The 27266-nt window shown below is 38.4% G+C and overlaps 6 protein-coding genes across 6 annotated transcripts; 1 reads left to right on the plus strand and 5 right to left on the minus strand.

Moving 5' to 3' along the window:
• Window positions 1–8855: 8855 nt before the first annotated feature.
• On the minus strand, window positions 8856–11140 carry GCK72_011045 (uncharacterized protein; the record flags this gene model as incomplete). The annotated part of the gene is made up of 3 exons (XM_053728178.1): window positions 8856–9213; window positions 10900–11004; window positions 11100–11140. 3 exons carry the CDS (start codon window positions 11138–11140, stop codon window positions 8856–8858), a joined length of 504 nt encoding a protein of 167 aa, XP_053587755.1.
• A 29-nt stretch (window positions 11141–11169) lies between these two features.
• Window positions 11170–13363, minus strand: GCK72_011046 (uncharacterized protein; the record flags this gene model as incomplete). The annotated part of the gene is made up of 4 exons (XM_053728179.1): window positions 11170–11654; window positions 12890–13129; window positions 13174–13290; window positions 13339–13363. The coding sequence occupies 4 exons, from the start codon at window positions 13361–13363 to the stop codon at window positions 11170–11172; spliced, it is 867 nt and encodes a 288-aa protein (XP_053587756.1).
• A 1030-nt stretch (window positions 13364–14393) lies between these two features.
• On the plus strand, window positions 14394–17267 carry GCK72_011047 (uncharacterized protein; the record flags this gene model as incomplete). Its single annotated transcript, XM_053728180.1, has 4 exons — window positions 14394–14452; window positions 16087–16197; window positions 16452–16599; window positions 17118–17267. 4 exons carry the CDS (start codon window positions 14394–14396, stop codon window positions 17265–17267), a joined length of 468 nt encoding a protein of 155 aa, XP_053587757.1.
• Window positions 17104–18471, minus strand: GCK72_011048 (uncharacterized protein; the record flags this gene model as incomplete). The annotated part of the gene is made up of 7 exons (XM_053728181.1): window positions 17104–17250; window positions 17293–17400; window positions 17598–17654; window positions 17721–17929; window positions 17982–18099; window positions 18148–18347; window positions 18396–18471. 7 exons carry the CDS (start codon window positions 18469–18471, stop codon window positions 17104–17106), a joined length of 915 nt encoding a protein of 304 aa, XP_053587758.1.
• A 739-nt stretch (window positions 18472–19210) lies between these two features.
• Window positions 19211–23463, minus strand: GCK72_011049 (uncharacterized protein; the record flags this gene model as incomplete). Its single annotated transcript, XM_053728182.1, has 11 exons — window positions 19211–19345; window positions 19388–19581; window positions 19626–19731; window positions 19798–20006; window positions 20059–20176; window positions 21347–21540; window positions 21585–21708; window positions 22718–22929; window positions 22979–23096; window positions 23140–23339; window positions 23388–23463. The coding sequence occupies 11 exons, from the start codon at window positions 23461–23463 to the stop codon at window positions 19211–19213; spliced, it is 1686 nt and encodes a 561-aa protein (XP_053587759.1).
• A 1476-nt stretch (window positions 23464–24939) lies between these two features.
• Window positions 24940–27148, minus strand: GCK72_011050 (uncharacterized protein; the record flags this gene model as incomplete). The annotated part of the gene is made up of 5 exons (XM_003092495.2): window positions 24940–25089; window positions 26389–26600; window positions 26644–26755; window positions 26823–27019; window positions 27073–27148. The coding sequence occupies 5 exons, from the start codon at window positions 27146–27148 to the stop codon at window positions 24940–24942; spliced, it is 747 nt and encodes a 248-aa protein (XP_003092543.2).
• Window positions 27149–27266: the final 118 nt, after the last annotated feature.

Below are 27266 nucleotides of genomic sequence, written 5' to 3' on the forward strand. Positions count from 1 at the left end.
TAAATGAAATTCCTAAAAACAGGATATGTTCTATAAAATTGACTTCCTAAAAACAGGACATTTTCTATGATATTGAGTTCCCCAACCATTCTTATCTGTGTCGGAACCGGATAGACTCATCGATCAGAGGATGTAGTAGTCTATACTAACCGGGCTGAGGTTTACTTCAGCAGACGCGGGTTTGAATCCTCCCGGGCTAGAGATAAATGAAATTCCTAAAAACAGGATATGTTCTATAAAATTGACTTCCTAAAAACAGGACATTTTCTATGATATTGAGTTCTTAAAAACAGGACATTTTCTATGATATTGAGTTCCCCAACCATTCTTATCTGTGTCGGAACCAGGCTTGGTCGAGGTCGGGAAATCGGGATACTCGATTTCTCGGTTTTCCCGACTTTTTTCGGGAAAATTTCCCGACGAGAATTTTCCCGAAAAAAATTTTCGGGAATTTTTCCCGACCGGAAATTTCCCGAAAAATTTCGAGAAAAACGGGAAATTTTTTGTAACAGTAATATTCAAAAGTTCGAAATTTTCCATTTATTTTTACAGGATTTCAACCGATTTTTTGTTGTTTTTGAACAAAATACTTCTCAACTTTCCCCTACGGTGCTCCAAAATAGAAAACTATTGAGTGCTGAAAGTTTTTCGAAACTGATGTTTCTCCAGCAAAACGTTTAATTGATGGGGTACCAATCTCGAACTGTGAAACCAAGTATAAATTAATGAATAAAAATAAAATCTGTCGAAAAATAGGTATGTTTAAGTCATTTGAAATCAGTTTGACAAAATTCTCGAATTTCTCGAAAATTCTCGATTTTCCCGAAAAAAAAATTCGAGAAAAATTTCGAGTACTCGATTTCCCGAAAAAAATTTCGAGAAATTTTTTCGTTCTCGATTTTCCCGAAAAGTTTTTCTCGACCAAGCCTGATCCGGACACACAGAATGACGAAAAAAAACTGAGTATGTTTCTGAAAAAAGCTGTTCAGGGTTTTTTAACGTTCCAAAGTCAGGTTCTCTTGCTTTGAGACACCTTGGGTATACCCGGATACATAAACTGACAGACAGACAAAGTATTTTGGGGAGATGGTTAGGACATTTGAATCAATTTTCCGCTTAACCAGTTTCGCGGGTTTTCAGGCTGAAATTTAGAAAAAAAGTCCCGGAAAAATGAGTAAGTGCATTTAGGAACCCGGACATCCGGACACACCAACATACAGTTTCAAAATCAGGACAACTCGGAACTGAGACGTTTCGAAACCAGATTATCAGACATCCGGACAAACCAACATACAGACAGACAGACTTTCTTCAGTACCGTCGCAAACCTAGAATATCGGTCTCCTGACTTTTCGCTGTTGCAAAAATCTGTATTGTTTCTCACAGGCAACAATTTTTCGTCTTTAATTTCTCAACGTCTACAATAACACGAGAGGTCTCAATTATCAACAAACGAGTGGACAGAAATATAAAAGAAAAAAGTGAAAACATGGAAGGTGTCGTAAGGTTATGGATTCAAAAACAGGTCAACATGATAATGGGAGAGGAGAAGAAGGGGTTTCTGAAAATAGCCAATCACCATGACCTAGAAAACTCAAGAAAAGCGGAAAACTAGTCCCTTCGAATTTATGAGAGGAGATGATTTGGGATAACGACGATAGCCGTTTTCCATTATGAGGACGATCATGATGTCACCAGGAGGAAGCATATCCTAGTGCAACGCCTGCAAATCTTGAGGGAAGATGAAAAGAATTGATACACACTGTCTGAAGTTTATCCTAGTTGCAAGTCGAACATTTCCAGTAGATCGCAACAAAAAAATGGGGTTCCGTTCTGACCGCTGTGTTCTCCCTAGAGTTCCTCCTCGAGGCGTTTCTTCTCTACTATACCCATTTCGTCATTTTACATTGAGCTGTCTGTCCAAACTTTTTTCAACCTAGGACCATTGTTGCTCCTAGTTTGTTGCCGCTTCAATCCTTGATTCATCCATTCATCGTTGCATTGTTTGTTTTATATGAAAACAAGTGAGAATTGTTAAGGGTGTCAGTTGAAAAGTGAGAAAGAAACGGATTTTTTAAAATACTTTTTATAAAATTTCTGATATATTCTAGCCCGGGAGGATTCAAACCCGCGTCTACCGTGAGTAAGCCCACAGCCCATAGGTAAGACTACTCGCAGCGTAACTGACCGAGTCTTACAGGATCCGACACAAGAAAGAATGGTGGGGGAAGTCAATAGAAACGAAAGAATTCTGATTTTTTGATACCTTTTATGAAATTTCTGATATATTCTAGATCGGGAGAAAAGACCCATCGTTACTCACGTTATTCCTTTGTCCATCCCATTTGTTGAACCGTTGTTGTGTTGTATCCGTGTACTGTTCTGGGGGGCGTTGTTGTGCTTCTCAACTAGAATAATTAAATATAACATTGTGAATTGGATAGGCTCGCATGAAGAGGTAACTTGAGAGAGAAAGTAAAAGGGGAACACAGGTAGATCGAATGCAATTAAAACTAAGAGAGCTCAAAAAGAGAGGACTGCTGGCTGCTGGAGTGAAAGGGACAACTGACTGTATTCCATCAGTCTGACCTCATATGGACTAGGGGGCGTGTCTTATATGCCATCACCTATTAGATTTCACATTTGAGATAAGTGAAGAACAGTGAAAAAAAAGGTCTTCCTATTTATTATTAATCTCTCGTTCTCACCTGTCTGCATGAGATGAGACCCGTTTTCCTTGTTTCCGAGTTGTCTATCATTGTTTCATCTATTGCATTGCCCTTGTCACCGAGTCCGGTCCTTGATTCCGTCATTCGTCGTTGCATCGGTTGATTTTTTGAAAAAAGTGTTAGGGAATTAAATAGAAAAGGAAGAAAGTATCACGTTTCTTAATATTGAAATTTCAACACACTCTAGATCGGGAGGATTCAAACCCGCGTCTACTGAGGTATCCCTCAGCCCGGATAAGTATAGACCTCACGCAGCGTAACTGACCGTGTCTAACCGGACCCGACACAGATAAGAATGGTGGGGGAAGTCAAAGTAAACGGCAAAAAAGTATCCTGATTCTAGAGGTTCGAACTCACGTTTATCAAAATGGTCCTCGCGGGATTCTTCTCGATCCATTGCTTTCCTGTCAGTGGTATATTGCTCTCGACCATTCCGTATCCTTCACGACGGTTGGTTCCTACTCTGTTCGCTGTGCTTTAGCACTGAAAAAAACAGAATTTGTAAACTTATTGAGCGAATAAGAAATATAAGTTCGAGATAAATCATGGTTATGGGGTTCAAAAAGGAGAAAAGGAGAAAATAGAAGAGTCACCATCCAGTACGAAGAGATGGTGGACGACTGAGCCAAGAAGATGAAGTGAGGAGACTGAGTGTCAGTGGGCGGAGTCTAGTAGACATCAGCCATCTGGTGGTCTGATAGTATAGATCATAAAAAGAGATTCCTCATGAAGATAAGTGAGCAGGTGGTTTGTGTTAACGGTCATGTGACAACAGGCAAATTCAAACGAGAGTGAAATGGGATGAAATGAGACGACCGCCATCTAGGGAATGACAGGTGTTTCCTCTAATGCGACCGTTTGAGGTTCCAAGTTTCCCACAAAGACCGATTTCCCAGGGAGATAAGGAGGCAGATGGTAATATGTGAAGACAAATGTCCCAGACAATCCTCAAACTAGCGCAGCTGGACTAATAATAGGGGTCAGGAAAAACTCAAGTTTTGTAAGACTATGAGGGTAACTCAAATAGAACTAAGAAAATCGATTAATTGTGAACTTTGGTACATTTTTGAAATTTGTAGAAAATGGGGTCGTGGCTAGAATGTACGAAAACAAATTAACGCCGTGGTTTGAAATATTGAAAATACCAGCCCTAGACCGTCAGTCTCAAAATCTGTGAAATCGCGTTTTCAGAAAAATTTATGAGAAAATAACGAAGATGCCGAGGTCCGAAATATGGAAATAATTATATTTTTTGTACTTTTATTGAAATTTCTGATATATTCTAGATCGGGGGGAAAGACCCATCGTTACTCACGTTATTCCTTTGTCCATCCCATTTGTTGAGCCGTTGTTGTGTTGTATCCGTGTACTGTTCTGGGGGGCGTTGTTGTGCTTCTCAACTAGAATAATTAAATATAACATTGTGAATTGGATAGGCTCGCATGAAGAGGTAACTTGAGAGAGAAAGTAAAAGGGGAACACAGGTAGATCGAATGCAATTAAAACTAAGAGAGCTCAAAAAGAGAGGGCTGCTCGCTGCTGGAGTGAAAGGGACAACTGACTGTATTCCATCAGTCTGATCTCATATGGACTAGGGGGCGTGTCTTATTTGCCATCACCTATTAGATTTCACATTTGAGATAAGTGAAGAACAATGAAAACACGGACCTTCCTATTTATTATTAATCCCTCGTTCTCACCTGTCTGCATGAGATTTGTTTTTGCTCGATCGATATATCATCTATTAGATTTCCCAGGAAGATAAGTGACAGGTGCGAGTGTTTGTGGCTGAGAATAACAAAATGAACACGGCTACTTCTTCACATTCATAATTATGACCCCAGTTCACACCCTCCATTCAAACATCTACCAACTAATGCGAATACTGTTTTCTGAGAAACTTATCGAAAGTATTTGAATTTTAAAAATTGAGATTCCAATTTTCTAAACTGGAAAAAATAGGCATGGAAAAAATGGAAGAACTGTTTTTTTTGTTCAAAATTATTCTTATTTTGTTTCTATTTTTCGAGCAACTTGTTTGGCTATTCACCCATCTCTAGATTTTATTTATTTATTTATTTATTTTATATACGCACTCGAGGTACGTGAAAAAAATAGTTCGAATAAGTTCAATATCTCCGTGACCATTATCCTTATAATCTTGACCATCCTTCATGCACTATATTTCCTTTTCTTATTTCTTGCATTGAAAAAAGTTTCGAATGAGAGAAGCAGACACCATACCCGATAGGTGCCAAGCGGAACAGTATAGACTGATGACATCAGTATTACTTGCTTACGAGCCAGAAAATTGTACTTCAATTCCCGAAACTTCAGCCAATTTCGACTATTCGCTGCCTTCATCTTCTTTTTACAAATTCTCCTAGCCTTCTTTTCACTCTTCATCTTACGTTTCCTATTTTCCTGTAGTTTCTTTTGCACTGATTCCCATTTTTCTTTTTGTGACCTTATACGACGCTTGATATTCCGCCTCTCATCACTTACAGCTTCTTCCCTTTCCCCATCCTCAGCCAATATTGACTTGACGATCCCACGTAACTTTTGCTCGACAAAGTCTGCCAACACTCGCTTGATGTAACTGGTATAATCATCAGAGCTCTCGACCATGTTGACGACCTCAGCTTCTTACTTCGTTTTAAACATGACTCCCTCGTGAAAAATAAACGGGAATGAAAAATAAACGGGAATGAAAAATAAACGGGAATGAATTTCGTACCAAATAAACAGTTTCTTCTTAGAATTCGGAAAAAAAATCCAAAATTCAGTGCACGTGGAACACAAAAACTCGTTTTGTCCATAATCTTTCCCAAAATTTGAACAATAATTATTGAAAACCAGTACACAATAGTTGAGGGGTATTAAGGGATAGCCTCAATTTAAGGGACGATTCTATTACAGTTTTTAAGGTATTCATTACTTGGTTGCTCATTTCAAACTTTGACTTCTCTTGAACAAATAGCTCTAGTCTCCGAATAAAAACTTGAAGCTCAATTCACTATATCGTCAGCAATAAAAAATAAGAGACTTCGGAAAAAACCGTATCCTCACTACTTGGAACCTGATCAAATTTCTCTGTGAGAATCTTGAACGGTCGGATTAGAGATCTGTTCCCCCATAGAAGACTGTCGGCTCATCTCATTCGATTCTTCTCCTCTTACCCGAAACCGACAAGGTGCGAACGTGGAGGTCAACAATTACAAATTTGAAGATGCCGTCCTGTGTTCTTATTGGTGTTTTCTGCCACAAACACCCACACCTGTCACTTATCTTTCTGGGAAATCTAACAGGTGATGGCAAACAGGACACGCCTCCAGTCTTAATAATGTCTGACTGATGGAATACAGTCAGTTGCCCCTTTCATTCCCGCACTGAGCAGTCCTCTCTTTTTGGGCTCTTTCCTTTTCTTATTGTATTTGATCTACCTGTGTTCTCTATCTCTTTTATATCTCCCTGAATTTCTCTCTCAAGTTACCTCTTCATGCGAGCTTATCCATAACACAACCTGATACTTCCTTTTTCCAGTTGAGAAGCACTACCTCGCCACCAGAACAGTGTCCCGGAGCCCACAACGAACCACAACAGTACACGGCAGCAGAACAACGATGATTCAACATAAGGAGTGGACAAAGAAATAACGTGAGTAACGATGGGTCCTTCCTCCCGATCTAGAATATATCAGAAATTTCATAAAAAGTATCGAAAAACAGAATTATTTGTTTTCTTTATGACTTCCCCCACCATTCTTTCTTGTGTCGGATCCTGTAAGACTCGGTCAGTTACGCTGCGAGCAGCATTTCTTCGGGCTGTCGGACTGACCCTCCAATACTCTTTTAACTGATGTCTTAGTTTTTCGAAAACTATTCTAAAACTATTTTTCCCTGACCCCCAATTATTGATTCAAACTGCGGCACTTCGAGTGAATATCAGATGTCTTTATCCAATGTAAGCATGTCAACTAATTCACACATTGTCTTTCTCGGTATATTGTCTGGGACATTTTTCTTCACCTAGTACCATCTGCCTTCTTATCTCCTTGAGAAATCATACTGGACACGGACAATAGACCCCGCCCTCTGCACACATCTGTTAGTAAACGAGTCTTCAGTCATTCTCCCCTCATTCCGGCCCAGAAGGAGGCCTTTCTAATTTCTCCATGTTTATTCGATTGCTCATAGTTTCTCACAACACGTTATATTATTTACTTTTAACTAAACCATTTATTTCAGCACTGCGTGCCACCATCTCCTTGAAGCCGATATACACACGACCTGCGACAGATGGAAAACTGCAATGACAAAGACGATGAAAGCCCTGACGAGGCGAGTTGCCAATCACACAAAAGGAGACTCGAAAATAAGTAAGTTATTGAGTTCCCCAACCATTCTTATCTGTGTCGGAACCGGATAGACTCATCGATCAGAGGATGTAGTAGTCTATACTAACCGGGCTGAGGTTTACTTCAGCAGACGCGGGTTTGAATTCTCCCGGGCTAGAGATAAATGAAATTCCTAAAAACAGGATATTTTCTATAAAATTGACTTCCTAAAAACAGGACATTTTTTTGAGTATGTTGAAATTAAGGACTGTGCTATTTAAATTCAAAAATTATTTGTTTTACATGAATCGACGCAGATTTAAAGGTTTACAGTAAACTTCTCTTGAAGGTAGGTCCGGAAATTTGATTCAAGATAGTTATGAGCTGTCAAAGTTGACAAATCGCATCTGCATGGTACACTTTTTCATAGAATTTTTAATAGAAATTTATTATACATTCACGTGCACCATGGGAAAGTTCAATGGAAATGTATATTCAGAGAAAAGAACAATTTGTTATGTTTGACTATGTTTGAAATGATGGCTATGTTTGAAATGAGAAATAAATTGGTGAATATTTTAAAAACTGTAACAGAAGCACATTCTGGCGAATTTTTAATATCCCTTACATCTGATGCCTGCCAATATATCAGAGGGTGATCATAAGTTGCTGATTTATACATTTGCTCATATATACATCTAGTCCTGCCACTCCTCTTCTCCCTCATTCATTGTCTTCAGTCTACCGTCATGAATCTCCCCTATTTTCTCCTTCGCCGTCTAACTGATTGTATAATTCGAAAAATTATCGCGGTCTTGAATTGCTGAAACTGTAAGTGTTTACACTTTTTTACACCCCATTTTTCTCTACAGACTTGAATTCTCACTAATCTCCAACAAAGCCAGGCAACTAGTTCGATCGCTTAATTTTAAGGCTGAACAGTTTTTAGTTCTCATTGGGAAATACGAAATATCCGTGTCGATTAGTGGATACCAATAGAGTGTTGACTCTTTATTCTATAAAAAGCAGGGCCATGATCTGGTGCAAAGAGAACATCAAATCGAGCTACCTCGGCCTAGGTTTGCTGACGTCGGAATCACGTGTGATCAAAAGGATTAACTGAACGAAGAGGAGTATCAGCTAAACGTTTGGGTAGATCATCTTTTATCAGTTTTCAATTCTTCGAAAATTCGAAAGTTGTACTTAGCAACAGACAGATATGATTTCAAATCTATGGCCAAAGCTTTCGATTGAGTGGAGATTTTTGGAGAGTCCAACTGCGCTCCACCGAAATGTCATTGAAATATGTCACTTTCTCTCTGAGTTTCTCAATTTCGCACACAATTTTCTTGGGTTTCGATAGAGCGCGGTTGTAGGAAGTGTGTAGTTCTAATACATATGTAATACGTATAACTTTGTTTGAATAGTGAGTAATGCAACCGATTTTCAGAGCTTTCCTGGGTCTGACAAGTATACTCTCATTAGAGCTCTGGTGTGTAATAAGTTATGGATAACAAGATGGAAATCCTGAATTGGACCCAGCTGTCGTTTCCCTTGTCCGAGTTCGGTCAATTAAATGGCTCCCGAAATACAAAACTGATCAAATGTCTGCGTAGCTTCGATGAAGTGGAACACCAAACTATTTAAGAAATATTATCTGAAACTGTAGAGAAAGAAGAACTACATAAATAATTTGCTCATTGAGAATTATTATGTTTCAAAAGATGTGGGTAATTGAAAGTAAAAAGAGAAACAAGTTCAATTATCGTAATGAAAATAAGTTTAAAAGTCTAATATCTGGCGAATTGTGCATCTTTCTTATTCTTCTTATTCGTTTTGCTATTCGACTCGACTGAGTTGATATCTTTCGTACCAGCAGACGTCTTTTTCCGACGGAAATAGAACAAGGCGATTCCGACGCAGAGAAGGATGACCACTCCGATGATACAACAAGTGACGATGATAGTCTTGGTGTTGCTTCCAGCAGTTGATGTGGTGATCAGGGATTCTGTAGTTTCAACAGCCATCGTAGTCGTCACGGGTGGATAAGTCATCGGTTCAATATGCGGGTCGGTAATCCCGTTGGCTCTGTTCTGTCTTTCAATAAATTTTCGATAGTCCGGCGTGAAAGGTGTGCACCAACATTTTCTGAAATGATGAATATTGTTTAAACAACGGAAACTCGGCTTCAAGTTAATTTGGTACATCCAAAGACGTATCTTCTCTGATTATATTCGTTATCGGCGTCAGGAAGCATATACCAAACCAATTTAGTGAATATCAATAGTTCAATAACTCACCCCGGGGCTATACACCTGAAAAAATATTCTATTATTTGTGGGTTATGATATTGACTATTCGCAGCCAACTCCCAATACTCGGCTAATATGTAATTTTATCATCGACCTATTTGCAAGGTAAAAATCCAAAATCTTTTTTGTCCGTAGTCGGAAATAGTGTTCTGCTTTTTCTGAATAGGTCATTACTTCTCAATAGGTCCATTACAGTAAGCAGTCATGTACCTACTAAACAGTGTGTAAGTATCGATATGACTTTCTCGATACTAGCCCATTTCGAGAAATTATCGAGAAATTTCCCGGGAAAAATTTCTCGAAAATTTCTCGAAACTATCTCGATATTTCTCGAAAGTATCGATACTTTCTCGAGAAATTTTGAATGATTTCTCGATACTTTCGAGACGTCTCGATAATTTTCCCGGGAAGTTGTACTTTGTCAACAGTGTTATTTTTCTTCAGTGTGTTTTGAAACCGGACGTTTCAAAACCGGTCATTTCGCAACCGGACGTTTTGAAACCGGTAATTTCGCAACCGAATGTTTCAAAAGCGGCCATTTCGCAACCGGACGTTTTAGAACGGTTGAGAAACGGCCGGTTTCAAAATGTTCAGTTGCGAAATGACCGGTTTCGAAATGACCGGTTTCAAAACGTCCGGTTTCGAAATGTTCAGTTGCGAAATGGCCGGTTTCGAAATGACCGGTTGCGAAATGACCGGTTTCGAAACGTCCGGTTGCGAAATGACCGGTTTCTAAACATCCAGTTTCAAAACACACTGCAGATTGTTTGATTTATCGGGAAATTATCGAAACTCCGGGTCTCGATACCATCAATTTTCGAGAAAAGTATCGAGAAAGTATCGATACTTTTGTGATCAAAAAAGTCTCGATACTTTCTCGAAAAAGTATCGGGAAAGTATCGATAAAATTTATCGGGAAATTTCTCGATACTTTTTCGAGAAATTTCTCGAGAAAATTTTTGGGAAATTTCTCGAAGCGGTCTCGAAACCACACACTGCTACTAAAAACAAACTTGTCACGAGCCGGGCCGGGCAGAAATCGGAATTTCCCTCAGCCTTGGAGTGTTTTCCGGCCAAATTCTTCAATATACTTCAGAATTCAATCAAAAGATTGTTATGCATCAAGAAATTGGATTTTTTCAATGTAATTTTTTTTAATTTCAGAAATTCGGACAAAAATTGGGTACCTTTACTTGAAGTCGGGCCGAGCAAAATCATCCGGCCGAAAGTAGACAAGTTTGACTAGAAATGAAGATAAACCACTTACATGACTGAAAATGTTTTGAAACGTTGAGAATCTTTGTTGGAGCTTGCGAAAATGGCCAAAAAAGCCATTCTAGCCCGGCCCGCGGCATATTAACGAATAGAAATCCGTTCCGTAGTAGCTCACGGACATAGAACTCGTCGAGATCTACATTTTGATATATTTTTCAGCTCATAATATTCATTTTGACGCGAGTTACGAGCCGGCCCGTGTCTGCCCGTTTCGGCCCGGTTGACAAGTATGAAAAAAGTCACTCACCTCATTTTCCGCTTTGCTATTCTCCATTTCTTCTGTTCGCCAACTCGTTCAGCACCTTCTTCATTTCCAACTCGACACTTTTCGATCCATTTCTTCAATAAAAACCTGAAAAATGGGAAAAATGATATCAATGGCTTCACAAAAAAGCATGAATGAATTTGTTTTCGTTTTCCGCCCGTCGTTGAATTTAAAGAAAATACCTTACATCTTCGGAGTCGTCAACTTCTACGGCCTCATCCATGATCAGATCGTCATCATCATCGTCATCCATCATTCGCCATCGCTGTTGACCAGTCTTCTTTTTCCAAACATGTCACTATCGAGTATATCCCGCATGGAAAATCCAGATTTCCGTTTCCCCGATCCTGATGGGGGTACGACATACTTCAGAATGATATCCAGCGTTGGGTTCTGGATTTCGAGTGGTGACTTGTTTGATTGGGTCTTCAGCTCCAGATTATAGACCACTTTCTCCCAGTGACCACCTTGAGAGGGGATCAATGAGATCCCGACTGCTTCGGCTGCGTCCAGCTCCAGCGACTTGAAGGTAATTCCGACTTTTGTCGTGTCGTTGACATGATCCGGTTGGAATTTCTTGACCAACTCAACAATTGTCTCGCCGAATGTTTCGGGGCCGTGTGGGTCGGCCGTTATGGCATCGGAGAGTTTTACGGTGAGCGTCACCGTCTTGAAGTACTTCTCGTAGTCGCCTTCATGCTTCTCGTGATGTACATTTATCACTTTCACCGCGGCACCTCCAACTTGTTCCGGAAATCACTGTGTTTAAAAATTTGGGCATAGGTTCCCCTCAATTTTCCATTTTTCGTGTGAGAGAGTGGAGAGCGCAGACGGTTAGAGTGGTTAAAGGCGCATGCTCCATTTCACAAAAATGTCCTAACAAGCTCCCATAAAGCCGAAAAACTTCTGTTCTGCCTCCAGTAATTTATTTTTCGTCAATACAGTCGTCAAAATAATATGGTAAAATATATTTCAGTATTTCAGAAAAATCAATAAAAGCATATAAAGTTCGACAACTATTCCGGTAAGTTGTCTAAAAGGCAGAATAAGAGGAAGTTCTCCCCAGAAGGGGAAGCATTCGAAGGGAAAATGTCACCCTTTCATCTAACCGACACAAGAATAACAAAGAAGAATGTGTCAACAATGGTGTCTTTGTCTGAGGGAAATCGTCATTTGAAAAAACTTCAAAATTGCTTCTTTTATGAAATACACTTTGTCATACTTGCAATCCGGGCCGATCCGGGCCGACGGTTTTTATTAAATAACTTTCTTCAAAAAAATCGTATCGGATTGGTTAATAGCTCAAAAGATGAGTATTTCGACCTGTAATCAGACAAATGCAAAACAAACTTCCATGAAGATCCACAGAGGCCCCGGGCCGGGCCGGGCCGACATCAGTTTTAGCCGGCCAGGGGCCTCTGTGGATGTTCTGAAAAATTTGGTTTGATTTTGTCTGATGGCAGGTCGGAATACCTATCTTTTGAGCTATTAACCAACCCGATACGATTTTTTTAAAGAAAGTTATTCAATAAAAACCGTCGGCCCGGATCGGCCCGGATTGCAAGTATGTACTTTGTGCATTTAGAATATTTATGTAATAAAATTAGCATATTCGTAATCTCCTGATCTTCCCGATTTAAAAAATTAAAATATCATGGGGTTTGAGAAAAATAATTACAAGAATCCCCCAAGGAAGTGATAAAACGAAAACAAAATTCAATTAATAGACGTTTCCCCCTTCAATTTTAGGACCAAGATTCTGAAAACTTGAAGTTAGCAATCACCATATATTACTTTTCTTATTTCGCCAGTGTAAGCATAAATCAAAGTTTTAGTTGTTATGGAAATGTCATCGAAAATTTATTTTGAAATAAAAAGAAACCAGTTAAGTTCAATGATAAACAAATCAATCAATATTTAGAAGTGTTTGTCCCAGAAGATGCACGACTTGTTTTCCTCTTTCTACTTTTACTCTTAATATTTTTGACAACATTTGACTCGACATCGTCGGTGAATGTCTTCTTACTATGGAAATATAATCCAGCAACTCCAATCACTAAGAATACAATTCCCCCCACAACACATCCAATGATAATTGGTGTTGGGTTACTACCAGAAGTCGTTGGGGGTACTGTAGATGTAGTAGTTGTTGTTGTCGGTATGGTAGTTGCGGAAGTGGTGGTTGGTGGGTACACAAAGTCACACGCCAGGTCTGAATACATAATTTTAACTCAACATAGTTATTCAACAACTAACAGCTGGGTTCCTCATCGCAAGCTGTCTTCACAATATCAGTAATCAGTTTTTTACATCCTGATTGCAGAACTTGTTCACATAATGGTATACTTTTCTCGGGCCATTCTCTGCATTCTTCTGAAATTCTATCAACATTTGGAAATGACAGGTTCAAAATCGACTAACCACTTTCCGGCTGTTTGCAACCCATTGTATAAAAGAAATCACAGCTGAAATAATCTTTGATATTATACATTACTTATATTTCATTACTCGTACAATTTATTGTATATGGTACCCTTGTTGCACTTCCTCCTGAAAAAATACATTCTGTTTTCAAAAGTGTTCGAGAATTCTTACATGATGCTTGGATATCAAAACAAATTCTAGTTATTGTAGACGCATTGAATATAAAACTTCTTTGTACTTTCTAAGAACGATGAGTTCAGTAAATCAGTGCATGTCAGGTTTCTGGGTACCGTTTATTAAACTTTTTGAATGTTAATGGAAGGTCCAAGTCTTCGATAGAAAACAAGAAGGTGTATGACCACACTTGTCATTTGACGGCCGGGCTTAACACCTCAAAAATTCACTATGGAACAATTTACTCGAATTCCAGCTCAAATTGCCCCAAAACTTATTTTTCAAAAATCTCTTTTGGAAACAATTTTTTTTCGGAACAAGTCGCTTCAACCGGGCCGGGCCCTTGACAAGTAAGATTTTTTTCACATCAACAAAATCTTTTAATTCTTCATCTCGCCGTGATCAGATTTTTCTTCTGGGGATATGTTGGGTTAGGATGAATTTATATTCTGTCCCAATGATAGAAGTACACCTTTGAACCAAAGTTTGAGCATTAATTGAAACTTTTTGAACTTTTGATATTATCTCAAAATTCAAAAATTCTATACTATTCCCCAATGATTCCTCCACATGAGTTATTTTGAAAAGCTATAGCATGTCTAATTTCAGTTCAAACTCCATCCCCTCTTCAACTCAAAGAGCTCCATAGGCAGGTGAAAAACATAAAGTCCCCCTTTCTCTCTCTTTTCCCTTCAAAACTTACTTATCAATTATATTCTGAGAAAAGGGAAAATAACATGTCTCTCTTTCGCCCGGTAACCATGCCAACTGAAGAAGGAGACAACCTCTTGGGGAAGGAGAAGCACGCATATACAAACTTCTTTTTCTTTTTCACTTTCTTGTTGATTAGATCTCGTATATTCTGCTGGAGAAGAAAAATGAGTGAAAGCAGTGATGACGAGGATCGGAAGAGGGATAAGAAGAGTACAAAGAGGAGGTGAGTAGTGTGTCCGGATGTCCAGATATCCGATTACGGAAGTTGGGGATAATGATAATCCGGTTTATCCGGATGCCCCTCCCCCCCCCCCCCCCCCCTTTCAGACTGGTTCTGTATACCCCAACGACTTCTACTACTCCTAAATCGGGCCGATACGGGCCGGCGCGTAGCTCGCTTAAAACGCAATATTATGAACTGAAAAATGTTCCAAAATGTAGAGCTCGGCGAGTTCTATGTCTGTGACCTACTACGGTCCGGATGGATGTTCGTTAATGTGCCGCGGGCCGGGCTACAATGACTTTTTGGCCATTTTCGGGTTTTTTATCACATTTTCCGGCCCGCGGCATGTTAACAACTCTCTCATTTATTTATCGTTAATCTCGTTTTGTTCAATTTGTTTTCTGATCTTCTGGATGTCAGCACCAAGTCCTATCTTTGATGTTGATTAGCGAATTTCGTGAAATTTTTTGTAATTTTTTGACTATCCAAGCTGAAAACTTGGATTTAAACGCAATTGAAGTTATACATCATCATACTTGTCACGGGCCGGGCCGGGCCGGGCCCGCAAAAAAAATCCTCCGGCCCGGCCCGGCCCGGCCTGTCAAAATATAGCAAAAAATTTTTTCGTCGTTTTCCCATTGTTTTTTCGTTTACTACTTCATGGCAAACATATTATTGATTAGAAATTATAAAAAGACAACAAGTGAAAACGGAAATTGTCAGAATAAGTACCATCTTGTTTGCGAGGGTCGAATTACTAAAATGTCTGAAAATTAAAATTAGGATCATCTTTACTGTGACTGATCAGCCGAAGAATTTTTTTAAAAATTTTCAGATATTTTAGTAATTCGACCCTTGCAAACAAGATGGTACCATTTTTAGATCCCATAGGGCCCATTTGGGTCTTCTTCAGCCCTCGCCTTATTTTGTCACTATAAACTTTGAGCCTCTCAAAGTGTCTGTGATGATCAGCCGATGATCAGAATCAGAATCAAGAACTTGCTGGAGGTTTCTGAAAGTAGTCTTATCGAATCCCCCGACCTCGATTTAGTATAAACCGAAGAAAAAATTTAATTTCCAAGACTTTCAATTCTATTTTTCAAAAATAATTTTTTGCTGCGGGCCCTGCGGGCCGGCCCGTGATTTGACAAGTATGTACATCATCACTTAGATAATCTGAATCAATTCGATACTGATATAACTTTGATCAGAGAACCTTCAGGAAGCTCGACTTATGCATGTGTTTGCACATGAATAATCAATTTTCAGTGTGTTGTCAAACTCAAATTCCGCGGTTAGACGTGCTTTTCGAACATTAATTTTGCAGTTAAATCGTTGATTACTAACGGGGCACGGATCTAAAGTTATACTTTTACCAGTTATACTGGTATACAAGATTTTTTTATTCGGTGCTGAACCCGCTGAAATCGAGGAAGCTTGGTCAGAGAGAATGTTCTAGAAATTTCACCCTGACCAAAGTTTCCGGCGCTCGATTTCAGTGGGCTGGGCACCAAATTAAACAATTCTTGAGCATGATAATGAACTCGCAGAAACACATGCATTATGATATGAAAATGTCATAATTGACCACAATACGCCTTGAAGTCTACTTCGAGCAAGAATAAATATTCCAGATCCGACAAAGCACGTGATCGATCTCGCAGTCCAATCACACGTGGTCAATGCAAATCTCCAAAATTCAGAGAGAGCCGTTCGTCGAGTCGTGGAACATTTGATGGCATTGAGTATATTTTTTTCAAAGAATTATTATCATAGTAGTTATTTATTTATCTGGAATTTTTATGCCAAATATATGTGTCCAATATATCTCAGAAGTTGATAAGTTTATTATCCAATTTTTTTGTTTTCAAACCATTTCTCACATTTCTAAATATCTGTGTCTATCCTATCTACTCTCCCTACCATACCTATGATATGAATCTATATTTCCAGTTAGCTAGACCTTTTCTCTCTCATTTTCCTTACATCTCAATTTCAGCCTTCCCCCACTGCCACCACCACGCCCAAGGTCTCCACAGTATCACTCCTGTCGTCAATGTCGTCGCACCTTCGACACTGTTCGGGAGCTCGCGGAGCACGAGGTCAAAGGACATGACTGTGAGATACTATGTTATCATTGTGACAAGGTGAGTGAACTGTTAATTGTTAATTACATACTTGTCAAATCACGGGCCGGCCCGCAGGGCCCGGAGCAAAAAATTATTTTTGAAAAATAGAATTGAAAGTCTTGGAAATTAATTTTTTAATTACCGTGCACAATTTCTTTAAAGATTAAATTTAAAAAAATATCTGAAAAATGCAGAAAAAATGTTGAAAATCTCAATTTTGATCATAGAAAATTGATCAAAACGTTTAATTTAATCTTTAAAAATCTGTTTTCACTTGTTGTCTTTTTATAATTTCTAATCAATAATATGTTTGCCATACTACTTGTAAACGACCAAACAATGGGAAAACGAAAAAAAAAGTTCAATATTTTGACGGGCCGAGCGGGCCGGGCCGGGCCAGCCCGCTCTACGGGCCGGAAGATTTTTTTAGCGGGCCCGGTCCGGCCCGTGACAAGTATGGTTAATTGTATATTTAGACTGCAGGGGTATAGTTAAACATTTATAGCCTTGTTTTGAAATGATTCAATATGTTGTAGCACATGCATAAGCAAACAAATCTTGATTCTCAAAAATTTGTTCCTCTCCAAAAGCACTCTTATGTTGTACAACTGTCCATGTGTTGGTATCCTCGTCCTCGTCCACGTGGCAAACAGCATCGAATCGATCACTCTGAAAACTCATTTTGAATCGCTTTATCAAGTTGATCCATACCCGCAGAATCTCGCCTCTGACTTTAGTGAGAGTGAGAGCAACTCCTCGTTTACATCCGTATGACACTGTACATCGGTCATCACTGATAAACATGGACACTTGATCATTCTGCATGTAATAACCAACAGTCTCTCCTTCACTCAAGAATCTAAGGTCGCAGCGGCATTTTCTCTTAGGAGGAGGCGGGACTATCGGGGTGTCTTGAAAAGAACATAGTGATAAGGTACAGTATTCACGGTATCACTGTTGTCGAAACATGAAATGTAGATATACTCAGTGGAGAAGAAGCCTCCTTGTAAGCTTACTCTCCATACGGGTGTGTTGAATTCATCGGTTCCGCAAGTGAATTGGTTTGTTCCCTGCTGGAATCAATACAGAAGGTCGTTTCGTAACCAAGATGTTTTGTAACTTTACAGAACTGTACTAACCAGATTATAATATGAAGAAACCAATAAAACACTAGTCATATTCTGTGGACAACTGAAATTGCTTGGACACTCTTTATCGGGAAGTGTAGGTCTAATCAATTGATATTTGTACAATAAACCCTGATATATTTCATGTGGACTGATCATCTCTCTTGCATTTTGAGTATCCACAGAGTACAGTCTACAAGGGCATGTGTAGGCTTTGGTGGCTGGAAGTTTTTGAGTAGTAGTAGGTGTTTTGGTTCTATTCGATGAACTCACTATAATCAACACAAACTCCTTGCATCTTTCCATAAGTTGTTAATGTTGCAGAGCCATCATCGACTAACCATTTCTGAGTGAATGGGTCACAAAGACCATCAGTAGAGTAGGCACCAAACTGAAAGATGCTTTCTGTTCGAGTGTCTGGTCATCCGGATGACCTTACCACATGATATTTCTCGATGTCATCAAATACCACTAGACTGTATACACCTTCACAATACATTTGTGTATGACAGTCATCAATTGAAATCTTTGGAGCATGAATTGAATATTTGGATATATTAGATTTATAGAATTCATGGTTCCCGATAATTGATTCAATATTTGAAATGGACAGAGCCAATGACTGACATTCGCATTTTGCTGGAATTATTATATTTGTTGGTTATCTATATTTCAGTAAGTACTTACGTGGCTCCACTGTTTTCACAACGAGGCAATTTTCAACTACAGTAGGGAATAATAGCAACAGTAAGATAAGTATCATGGTTGAATACTAACTGCGTGTTGTTGAGGGATTCTCGCTTTTATAGGAATGGAATTACCATATTCATAAGGTAATTAACATAATTAGCATTTAAAAATATCACTTTGTACTTTGACTTACTGATCTGTTCTTTATGACGAATGACCAAGAAATACTTCGAATCGAGAGTTGCATGTAAGTGAAATTTTCTTTTCCGAATCTCGGATGAAAAATCGTTAGACAAAAGTCGGAAATCGGAAGTAGTAAATCTCAATTTCACGCAACTCTGTTAGGATCCCAAAGAATATTTTACAATTTAAATATTCTTTAACCAAAATTGCCAAATTATAAAGCACATTGAAATAACTCAAGAAAACTTGAGTTGACTTTTGAAAATGTAGATTTTGTCACTGGTTTTTTTGTAGGGCCTTCGCCTTTTTTTAAAACGGCAATTTTTGACGCGTTTCATTTCCCAGTGGTAAAAAATGCTGTTTTTTCTAATTTTGTGTACAAATTAATTTCAAAAAGCGGCAAAAATTGCTTGCCGAGAAATGAAGAGCGGTAATGAAAACCGCAAGAAAAAAACTAAACAGGCGAAAATCGCCTGTCTTGGAAATGAAGAAGGCGCAGCGTGAAGGCAAAGGCGGCCCGCAACATCCCATTTTTTTGTGAGTTTTCTGAATGTGAGATACTATGTTATCATTGTGACAAGGTTAGTTGGGGAATAGTTAAACATTCATTGCCTTCTTTCCAAAATTGTTCAATAACTTGTAGCACATGCATAAGTGAACACATCTTGATTCTCAATTGCTTGTTCTTCTCCAAAAGTACTGTTGTATTGTACAACATACCATTTTCTGATAGTCTGGTTGCATATACCAACAAATCGAACACTCTGAAAACTCATTTTGAATCGCTTTATCAAGTTGATCCATACCCGAAGAATCTCGCCATCGACTTTAGTGAGTGCAAATCCTCTTTTACATACGTATGACGTTGTACATCGGTTATCCATAATAAACATGGACACTAAATCATTCTGGGTGTAATAACCAACCGTCTCATCTTCTGTCAAAAATCTAAAGTCACAGTGGCATTCTGGTGTAAAAGAAGGCGGGACTACGGGGGTGTCTGGAAAAGAACATAATGGTAAGGTACAGTATTCACGGTATTACTGTAGTCTATACAAGAAATGTAGATATACTCAGTAGTGATGGAGCTTACTCTCCATACGGGTGTTTTGAATTCATCGGTTCCGCAAGTGAGTTGGTAGTCTTTACCCTGGAATCGATACAGGAGGTCATTTCGTAACCAAGACGTTTTGTAACTTTCCAGAACAGTACTAACCTGGCTCGAATATGAAGAAACCATCAAAACACTAGTCATATTCTGTGGACAACTGAAAGTGCTTGGACACACTTCATCGGAAAGTGTAGGTCTTATCAATTGATATTTGTACAAATCATCCTGATATATTTTATATGGACCAATCATATCTCTTGCATTTTGAGTATCCACAGAGTACAGTCTACAAGGACATGTGTAGGCTTTGGTGGCTGAAAGTTTTTGGGTAGTAGTAGGTGTGTTGGTTCTATTCGATGAACTCACTATAATCAACACAGACTCCTTGCATCTTTCCATAAGTTGTTAATGTTGCAGAGCCATCATCGACTAACCATTTCTGAGTGAATGGGTCACAAAGACCATCAGCAGAGTAGGCACCAAACTGAAAGATGCTTTCTGTTCGAGTGTCTGTTCATCCGAATGTCCTTACCACATGATATTTCTCGATGTCATCAAATACCACTAGACTGTATACACCTTCACAATAAATCTGTGTATGACAGTCATCAATTGAAATCTTTGGAGCAAGAATTGAATATTTGGATATATTAGATTTATAGAATTCATGATTCCCGATAATTGATTCAATATTTGAAATGGACAGAGCCAATGACTGACATTCACATTTTGCTGGAATTATTCTATTTGTTGGTTATCTATATTTCAGTAAGTACAACTCACGTGGCTCCACTGTTTTTACAACGAGGCAATTTTCAACTACAGTAGGGAATTCTAGTAACAGTAAGATAAGTATCATGGTCGAATACTAACTGAATATTGCTGGAGGGATTCTCGCTTTTATAGGAATGGAATTACCACATTCATAAGGTAATTACCATAATTAGCATTTGAAAGCATCATTGTGTACTTTGACTTTCTGATCTGTTCTTTATGATGAGTGACCAAGAAATACTTCGAATCGAGAGTTGCATGTAAGTGAAATTTTCTTTTTTGAAACTCGGATGAAAAATCGTTAGACGTAAGTCGTAAATCGCAATTTCAAGCAACTCTGTTAGGATCCTAATCAACATTAAATAAATTAAAGTTCCTTAATTAAAATTGCCAAATCATTAAACACACCGAGATAACTCGAGCAAACTTGTCACTGGCCGGCTGTTGAACTGAACTTTTGAAAATTTAGATTTTTTCGAGATGTTTCTAGTCCGTCCAAAATACTTTTATGATTTCACGTATCCTAAAAATTCCTGTAGGAAAATAGTTTCAAATGTTCACCGCCAAGTATCAGATCGGCACAGTTCTAACAACAGCGCTACACCGGAATGCCCTTGAAAAATGTCTGTTTTTCTCTGAGTCGAGCGCTGTTGTAAGAAGGGAATAGTTAAACATTCATTTATTTCTCCCTTATTCCAAAATGATTCAATAACTTGTAGAACATGCATAAGTGAACCGATCTTGATTTTCAAACATTTGTTCCTCTCCAAAAGCACTCTTATGTTGTGTAACTGTCCATTTCTCGGAATCCTGGTGGCATACAGCATCAAATCGATCACTCTGAAAATTTTGAATCTTTTTGATAAAAATTGAACTATACCCGATGAATCTCGCCATCGATATTAGTGAGTGCAACTCCTCGTTTACATCCGTATGACACTGTACATCGGTCCTCACCAATTACAATGGACACTAGATCATTCTGGATGTAATAACCAACAGTCTCCTCTTCTGTCAAGAATGTAAATGAACATTTACATGATGGTCTAAAAGGAGGCGGGAGAGCCTTGTTTTCTGAAAAAGAACATAGTGGTGAGGTACAGTACTCCTGGGATTACTGTAGTCAAGACATGTAATGAAAATATACTCAGTGGTGAAGGATTCCCCGTTTACTTGTGAGATTGCACTCCATACGGGTGTGTTGAATTCATCGGTTCCGCAAGTGAGTTGGTAGTTTTTATTCTGGAATCAGTAATGGAAAGAGGTTGTTTTTATATACGGAAATCGGAAGACGGATCTCGGAAGTCAGAATCAAAAGTGGTTATCCGGAAGCCGGAAGTCGGAACAGAGTTGTTTTATATACATATTTTTAGATGGAATCCCGCAGGCATTAGGTCGCCGGAAATGCCTTTGATCTGTAGCGATCTTATGATAATGCAACCAATAAGGTTACTGTATGCTTTTGGCACCGTACCAAAGCCAATTTTCGGGCTGTCACAGCGCGATCATAAAAACCCGCTAAAACTCGGGAGTGAAGTTCCGGAAGTACTCGAGAATCGGGAAGAGTCTTCCAATCGCACGGTCTCACCAGCTTTCAATACGCCTAGCAATGCTTCATAAAGACACGTCAGTAAAACAAAAATAAACTTGTTGGCGCAAATTCGGACGACTTTTCAAACATTTCAGCTCCTGGCGATCTTTTGTTTTGTTACACATTGTTTTTGTTAGAAAGACATTTCTTAGACTAAAAGACGTTCAAAAAGTTTGAAAACATTAATTTTAGTGGAGTAAATGAAAAGATATGACCGTTTTCACAGTGAAACTTCAAAAGTATATAACTCCTCCTACGCTGAATAAAAATCCAACTTTTTGTGCTTAAAAGACTCGAAAAACACTAACTTTAAAAAGTTAGCGAATTGATTTTGAAAACATTTTCCCAGACTTTTTATTTCAACATAAAACTGGAATTAAATTCAAAACATGGGTTCGAAATTTTCAATTCGCGTCGAACTTGCGAAATGCGTCAACAAAAATGAGCAAGTGCGGAAACAAAAACACGCTGAAAACGCTACTTCGCACCTTGCTGTATCGGAAGCATAGGATACCGTGCATCAGGCAAAACAACTACGATTTGAAAACCGCGCGGCAAATTCGCGTTCGTTTGTGTACATGTTCCCCGATTAAAGGGCTCCGACTTGCCTTCTCCGGAAGTCAGAAATCGAAATGTCTAATAACTCAAATGAAAACTAACCTGCCCAAAATCTCTGGAACCTATTAAAATATCGGCGGTATTATTCTTTGGACAACTGAAACTGGTTGGGCACTCTTCATCGGAAAGTATAGGTCTAATCAATTGATATTGGAACCACACCCCCCAATACGAGGGATGACCACCGATCAAGTCCATTGCATTTTCAGTATCCACAGTGTACAGTCTACAAGGACATGTGTAGGCTTTGGTGGCTGAAAGTTTTCGGGTAGGAGGTGTGTTGGTTCTACTCGATGAACTGACTATAATCAACACAGACTCCTTGCATCTTTCCATAAGTTGTTAATGTTGCAGAGCCATCATCGACTAACCATTTCTGAGTGAATGGGTCACAAAGACCATCAGCAGAGTAGGCACCAAACTGAAAGATCTGTTCGAGTGTCTGTTCATCCGGATGTCCTTACCACATGATATTTCTCGGTGCCATCAAATACCACTAGACTGTACACACCTTCACAATACATTTGTGTATTACAGTCGTCGGTTGAAATCTTTGGAGCATGAATAGAATATTTGGATATATTAGATTTATAGAATTCATGGTTCCCGATAATTGATTCAATGTTTGAAATGGACAGAGCCAATGACTGACATTCGCATTTTGCTGGAATTTATCTATTTGTTGATTATCTATATTTCAGTAAGTACTCACGTGGCTCCACAGTCTTCACAACGAGGCAATTTTCAACTACAGTAGGGAATGCTAGGAACAGTAAGATAAGTATCATGGTTGGATACTAACTGCATGTTGTTGGAGGGATTCTTACTTTTATTGGAATGGAATTTCCATATTCATAAAGTTATTACCATAATTAGCATTTGAAAATATCATTTGTACTTTGACTTTCTGATCTGTCCTTTATGAAACAAGTTATCATAGCTAACTGAGATGTTGGGAATTACGATTTCCGATTTTCGGATAAGGAATTTTTACTTCTAAACATCTCTGATAGCTGATAACAGGTGACCAAGAAAACTTAGAATCCGGATTTGCACGTAAGTGAAAGTTTCTTATACGAAGTGGGAAATTATATTTTTACGGTACTCGGAAGAAAAGTGGTTAGACAATAGTCGAAAATCGGAAGTCGGAAGTCGGAATTCCACGGAACTCTTTTAGAAAACCAATTAACAGTTTATAGTTATTTTATTGTCGAAATAAAAAAAGTGATACCCGGTGTTTGCGGACTCAATGCTAATTTTTAATAATTTTGCATTGAGTCCGCAAACACCCGGGTATCACTTTTTTTATTTCGACAATATGGAGTTTCTAAACCAAAATTGCGAAAGTTTTAAGCACACCAAGATAACTCAAGTAAACTTGTCACTGGCCGGACCAAGCCAAAATCAAAAAATTGGCGAAAAAATTTTCGGTGCAAACTTTTCCGAAAAAAAATAGTGGCGCCCCTGTAATAGAGGCGCACTTTCGAAAGGGGTTTGAAAAATAAAGGCGCCTGCGCCTATAATACAGTTTTTTACGGTATCCTAAAAAAATTTCGACTTTTTTGCTAAAAATCAAAAAAATTTCGAAGAAAATATCGAAACATTCAAAAATAATACAAAAAATGCAAATTTTTAACTATAAAATCCCGAGAAATTCCAAGAAAAAAGAAAAAATGTTTATAGATTTATGATAAACAACACGCCGTTGCGTAATTTCGGAGTGTCGAAAAACGGCGCGAGTTCAAAATTTAAAATTCAATAATCACTATTTTTCTTAATAATAATATACTACCCGGGACGACCGGTTCAAGTAACTTAAGCAAAAATAATTCATTTTGAACGCATAAACATAGAGTTATAAAACCTTTCATCATTTAACACAATCATGGTAGAAAACCTTTTGATCTATATATGTGTTTCCATCTTTACGAATAGTCCACATATTGGTTTCAACATTGCATGTGGCCGCAAATTTCTCTCCCTAAGAGTGGATGATATGTGATAAAACCATAAAACCTAGAAAAACTGAAACTCACATAAAATGGTGTCATTGAGTTTATAAAACTTCTTGACCGACTATCACCTGCAACTGCGCATCCGAATGACCATTCACAATTGTCAGCGCTTTTTGTGATTCGAACGTTTATACTTTTGATTTCGAATGGGGATCCCTGGATTTGTTCAGCAAATCTATGAGGACAGTTGCATGTGCCTGTTGGGAGAGGGGGTTTAGGAGGGACATCTGGAGTTTTATATGTGTAAATCTAGACGGGAGGCGTTTTAGTCTTACTGTAGTCGACGCAAGTTGAGAACAAAGTATAACTTTTGAATTCTTCATGTCCTCCACCAGGTTTTACCGCCCATATTGGTTTGTCATATTCATCTGTTTCACAATGAAGTTCTGGCTCTATCATCTGAAAATTCATGATGATGCTCTGTAGGAGAATAGTTTGTTTAGAGCGTTCTTGCATAGATAGTGTAGGCTTTATCGTATATTAACATACTGTTAGCATTTGGGGACAAGCTGAAGAGGAGAAATTAGGCCAGCCTACCTTGAACAGTTTTGTACGGGAAGAAGAAGGATTTTTTTCGGTGTTTTCGAGTATCAAAATATTGCGACAGTTTTGAGAACTTTTGTACGGTTGGCACCGTCTGCTCTTCTAAACAATTATTTAAAGTCTCTTGAGTTTCTAGACTAACCTCTGTATGTCACTATGTGCCGCGTTGACCTACGGGCGCGCGCGCATTTCTCGTCGTTAATATTGTTAATTTCACTTTTGAAAAGGAGAATTTCGGGCCCATAATCTAAGGGTACATCGAAAAAGGGTACATCTTGATTATAGGGTACATTGAATCTTAGGGTACATCGAGGGGTACATCCATGGGATTATCATAGGGTACATCGAGTCAGAATTTTCAAAAAATTTCAGACGTCTTAGAACTTTCATCAATTTTTGGGAAAAGCTTTACGACGGAGTTCAATTAGCATGTTACTGATTTTTTCAAAGGGATGAAATAACATGAAAACTATTTTTATAACCATTTGCAAGATGGCCATATTGGAGCTTCCATAATTGATTCAAACATCTTCTTAAATGCTAAATCTTATTATTTTAATCCCTCTGAAAAAAGCAGTGACATGTTCCTTGAACTCCATCTGTAAAGCTTTACCCAAAAATTGATGAATACTGTGAGACTTCTGAAATTTTATAAAAATTCTGACTCGATGTACTCTATGATAACTCTATGGATGTACCCAATGATCATAGGTCCTCGATGTTCCCTAAGATTCAGTGTACCATCTGATTCAATGTACCATATGATCAACATTTTCATAGATGTACCTTTTTCGATGTACCCTTGGATTATGGGCCAGAATTTCGGGACTCTTGGGCGCTGGCGGAGGCACGTTAGGTGCTCGTTTTTTGTCTCGTTAGTAGATTTTACCTCTCTCTTTTGGTTTTTAGTCCATTTTTATAGTTTTCTTGTGTTTTTAGTGGGTTTTTAGCCAGTTGGCTTGAAATAAATTGATTGCTTCTTTAGCAATTTTAATTTATAGCATGTTCTCGCTGCTTTTTGTTTTGGTGTGTTAAATTGGTCGTTTCTTTTGCATTCTTGTGTGTTTTCTCGTTATTTAGCTAATAAGTTCTGCAAGTTCACTCGTGAATTTGTATTTCTTATTACTCTTTCGTCAGTTTTCTAAATGATGTTACCTCGTAAGAATGATATGGGCTGATCACAGCTATCTTCAGATTATCTTTATGACATTCAATGATCGTTGGACACTTATCCAACTCGAAAACCGGCCTGTACAATTCATACTTGTACAGAGATTCCACATATATCGGATATATGTTCAGAAATTCGGGTGCATATTGAGTATTCACTGGCTCCATTAAACATGAACAGTTGTTTCTTATGCGATCTGAAATGTTTTTAAGAGAGATCTATGTTATTTTAGAACTCACAGTTATAACAAAACGCGTGTATGTAATCCAAACTTTTCATTTCTCCTCCGTAAGCCATCGACCACTTTTGAGTATACGGATCACAAAAACCATCGGCTGAGTAAGTTCCGAACTGAATTTGAAAACTGTATTGAACTGGTGGAAGTTCTAGATTCCCCCCCCCCCCCCCCCCCCCTCACATTATAATTTTTTGTACTCCAAACCATGAGTTTATGACTCTCATTTTCACAACGGATTGATATCGAGCAATCATCAATTATAGTTGTTGGAGGATAAATTGGACGGAGTCGTAGTGCTTCCTCGTAAAGTTCGTCACCATTGGCATAAGATTGAATGTTATATTTGTCCAATGCCACGTACGGACACTCGCATTTTGCTGGAATATTTCTAGTTTGTAAATAACTTCTAGTTTATGTAGAATAAACTTACGTGGCGCAACTGTCTTTACCACTAAACAGCAATGAATTGCAGATGGGAAGATGAAAAAAAGAAGGAATCGTATCATTTTCTGATACTTGATTGAGGATGTGACTGTGAAGAGGCTTCTTTTATGAACAGTTCTAATCGTATTCATACAGAAAATTAGAATAATTGATGTTTGAACCGAAAGGAATCAATGAACA

The sequence above is a fragment of the Caenorhabditis remanei genome, chromosome III (assembly GCF_010183535.1).
Source record: "Caenorhabditis remanei strain PX506 chromosome III, whole genome shotgun sequence".
NCBI classification, from domain to species: Eukaryota; Metazoa; Nematoda; class Chromadorea; order Rhabditida; family Rhabditidae; genus Caenorhabditis; species Caenorhabditis remanei.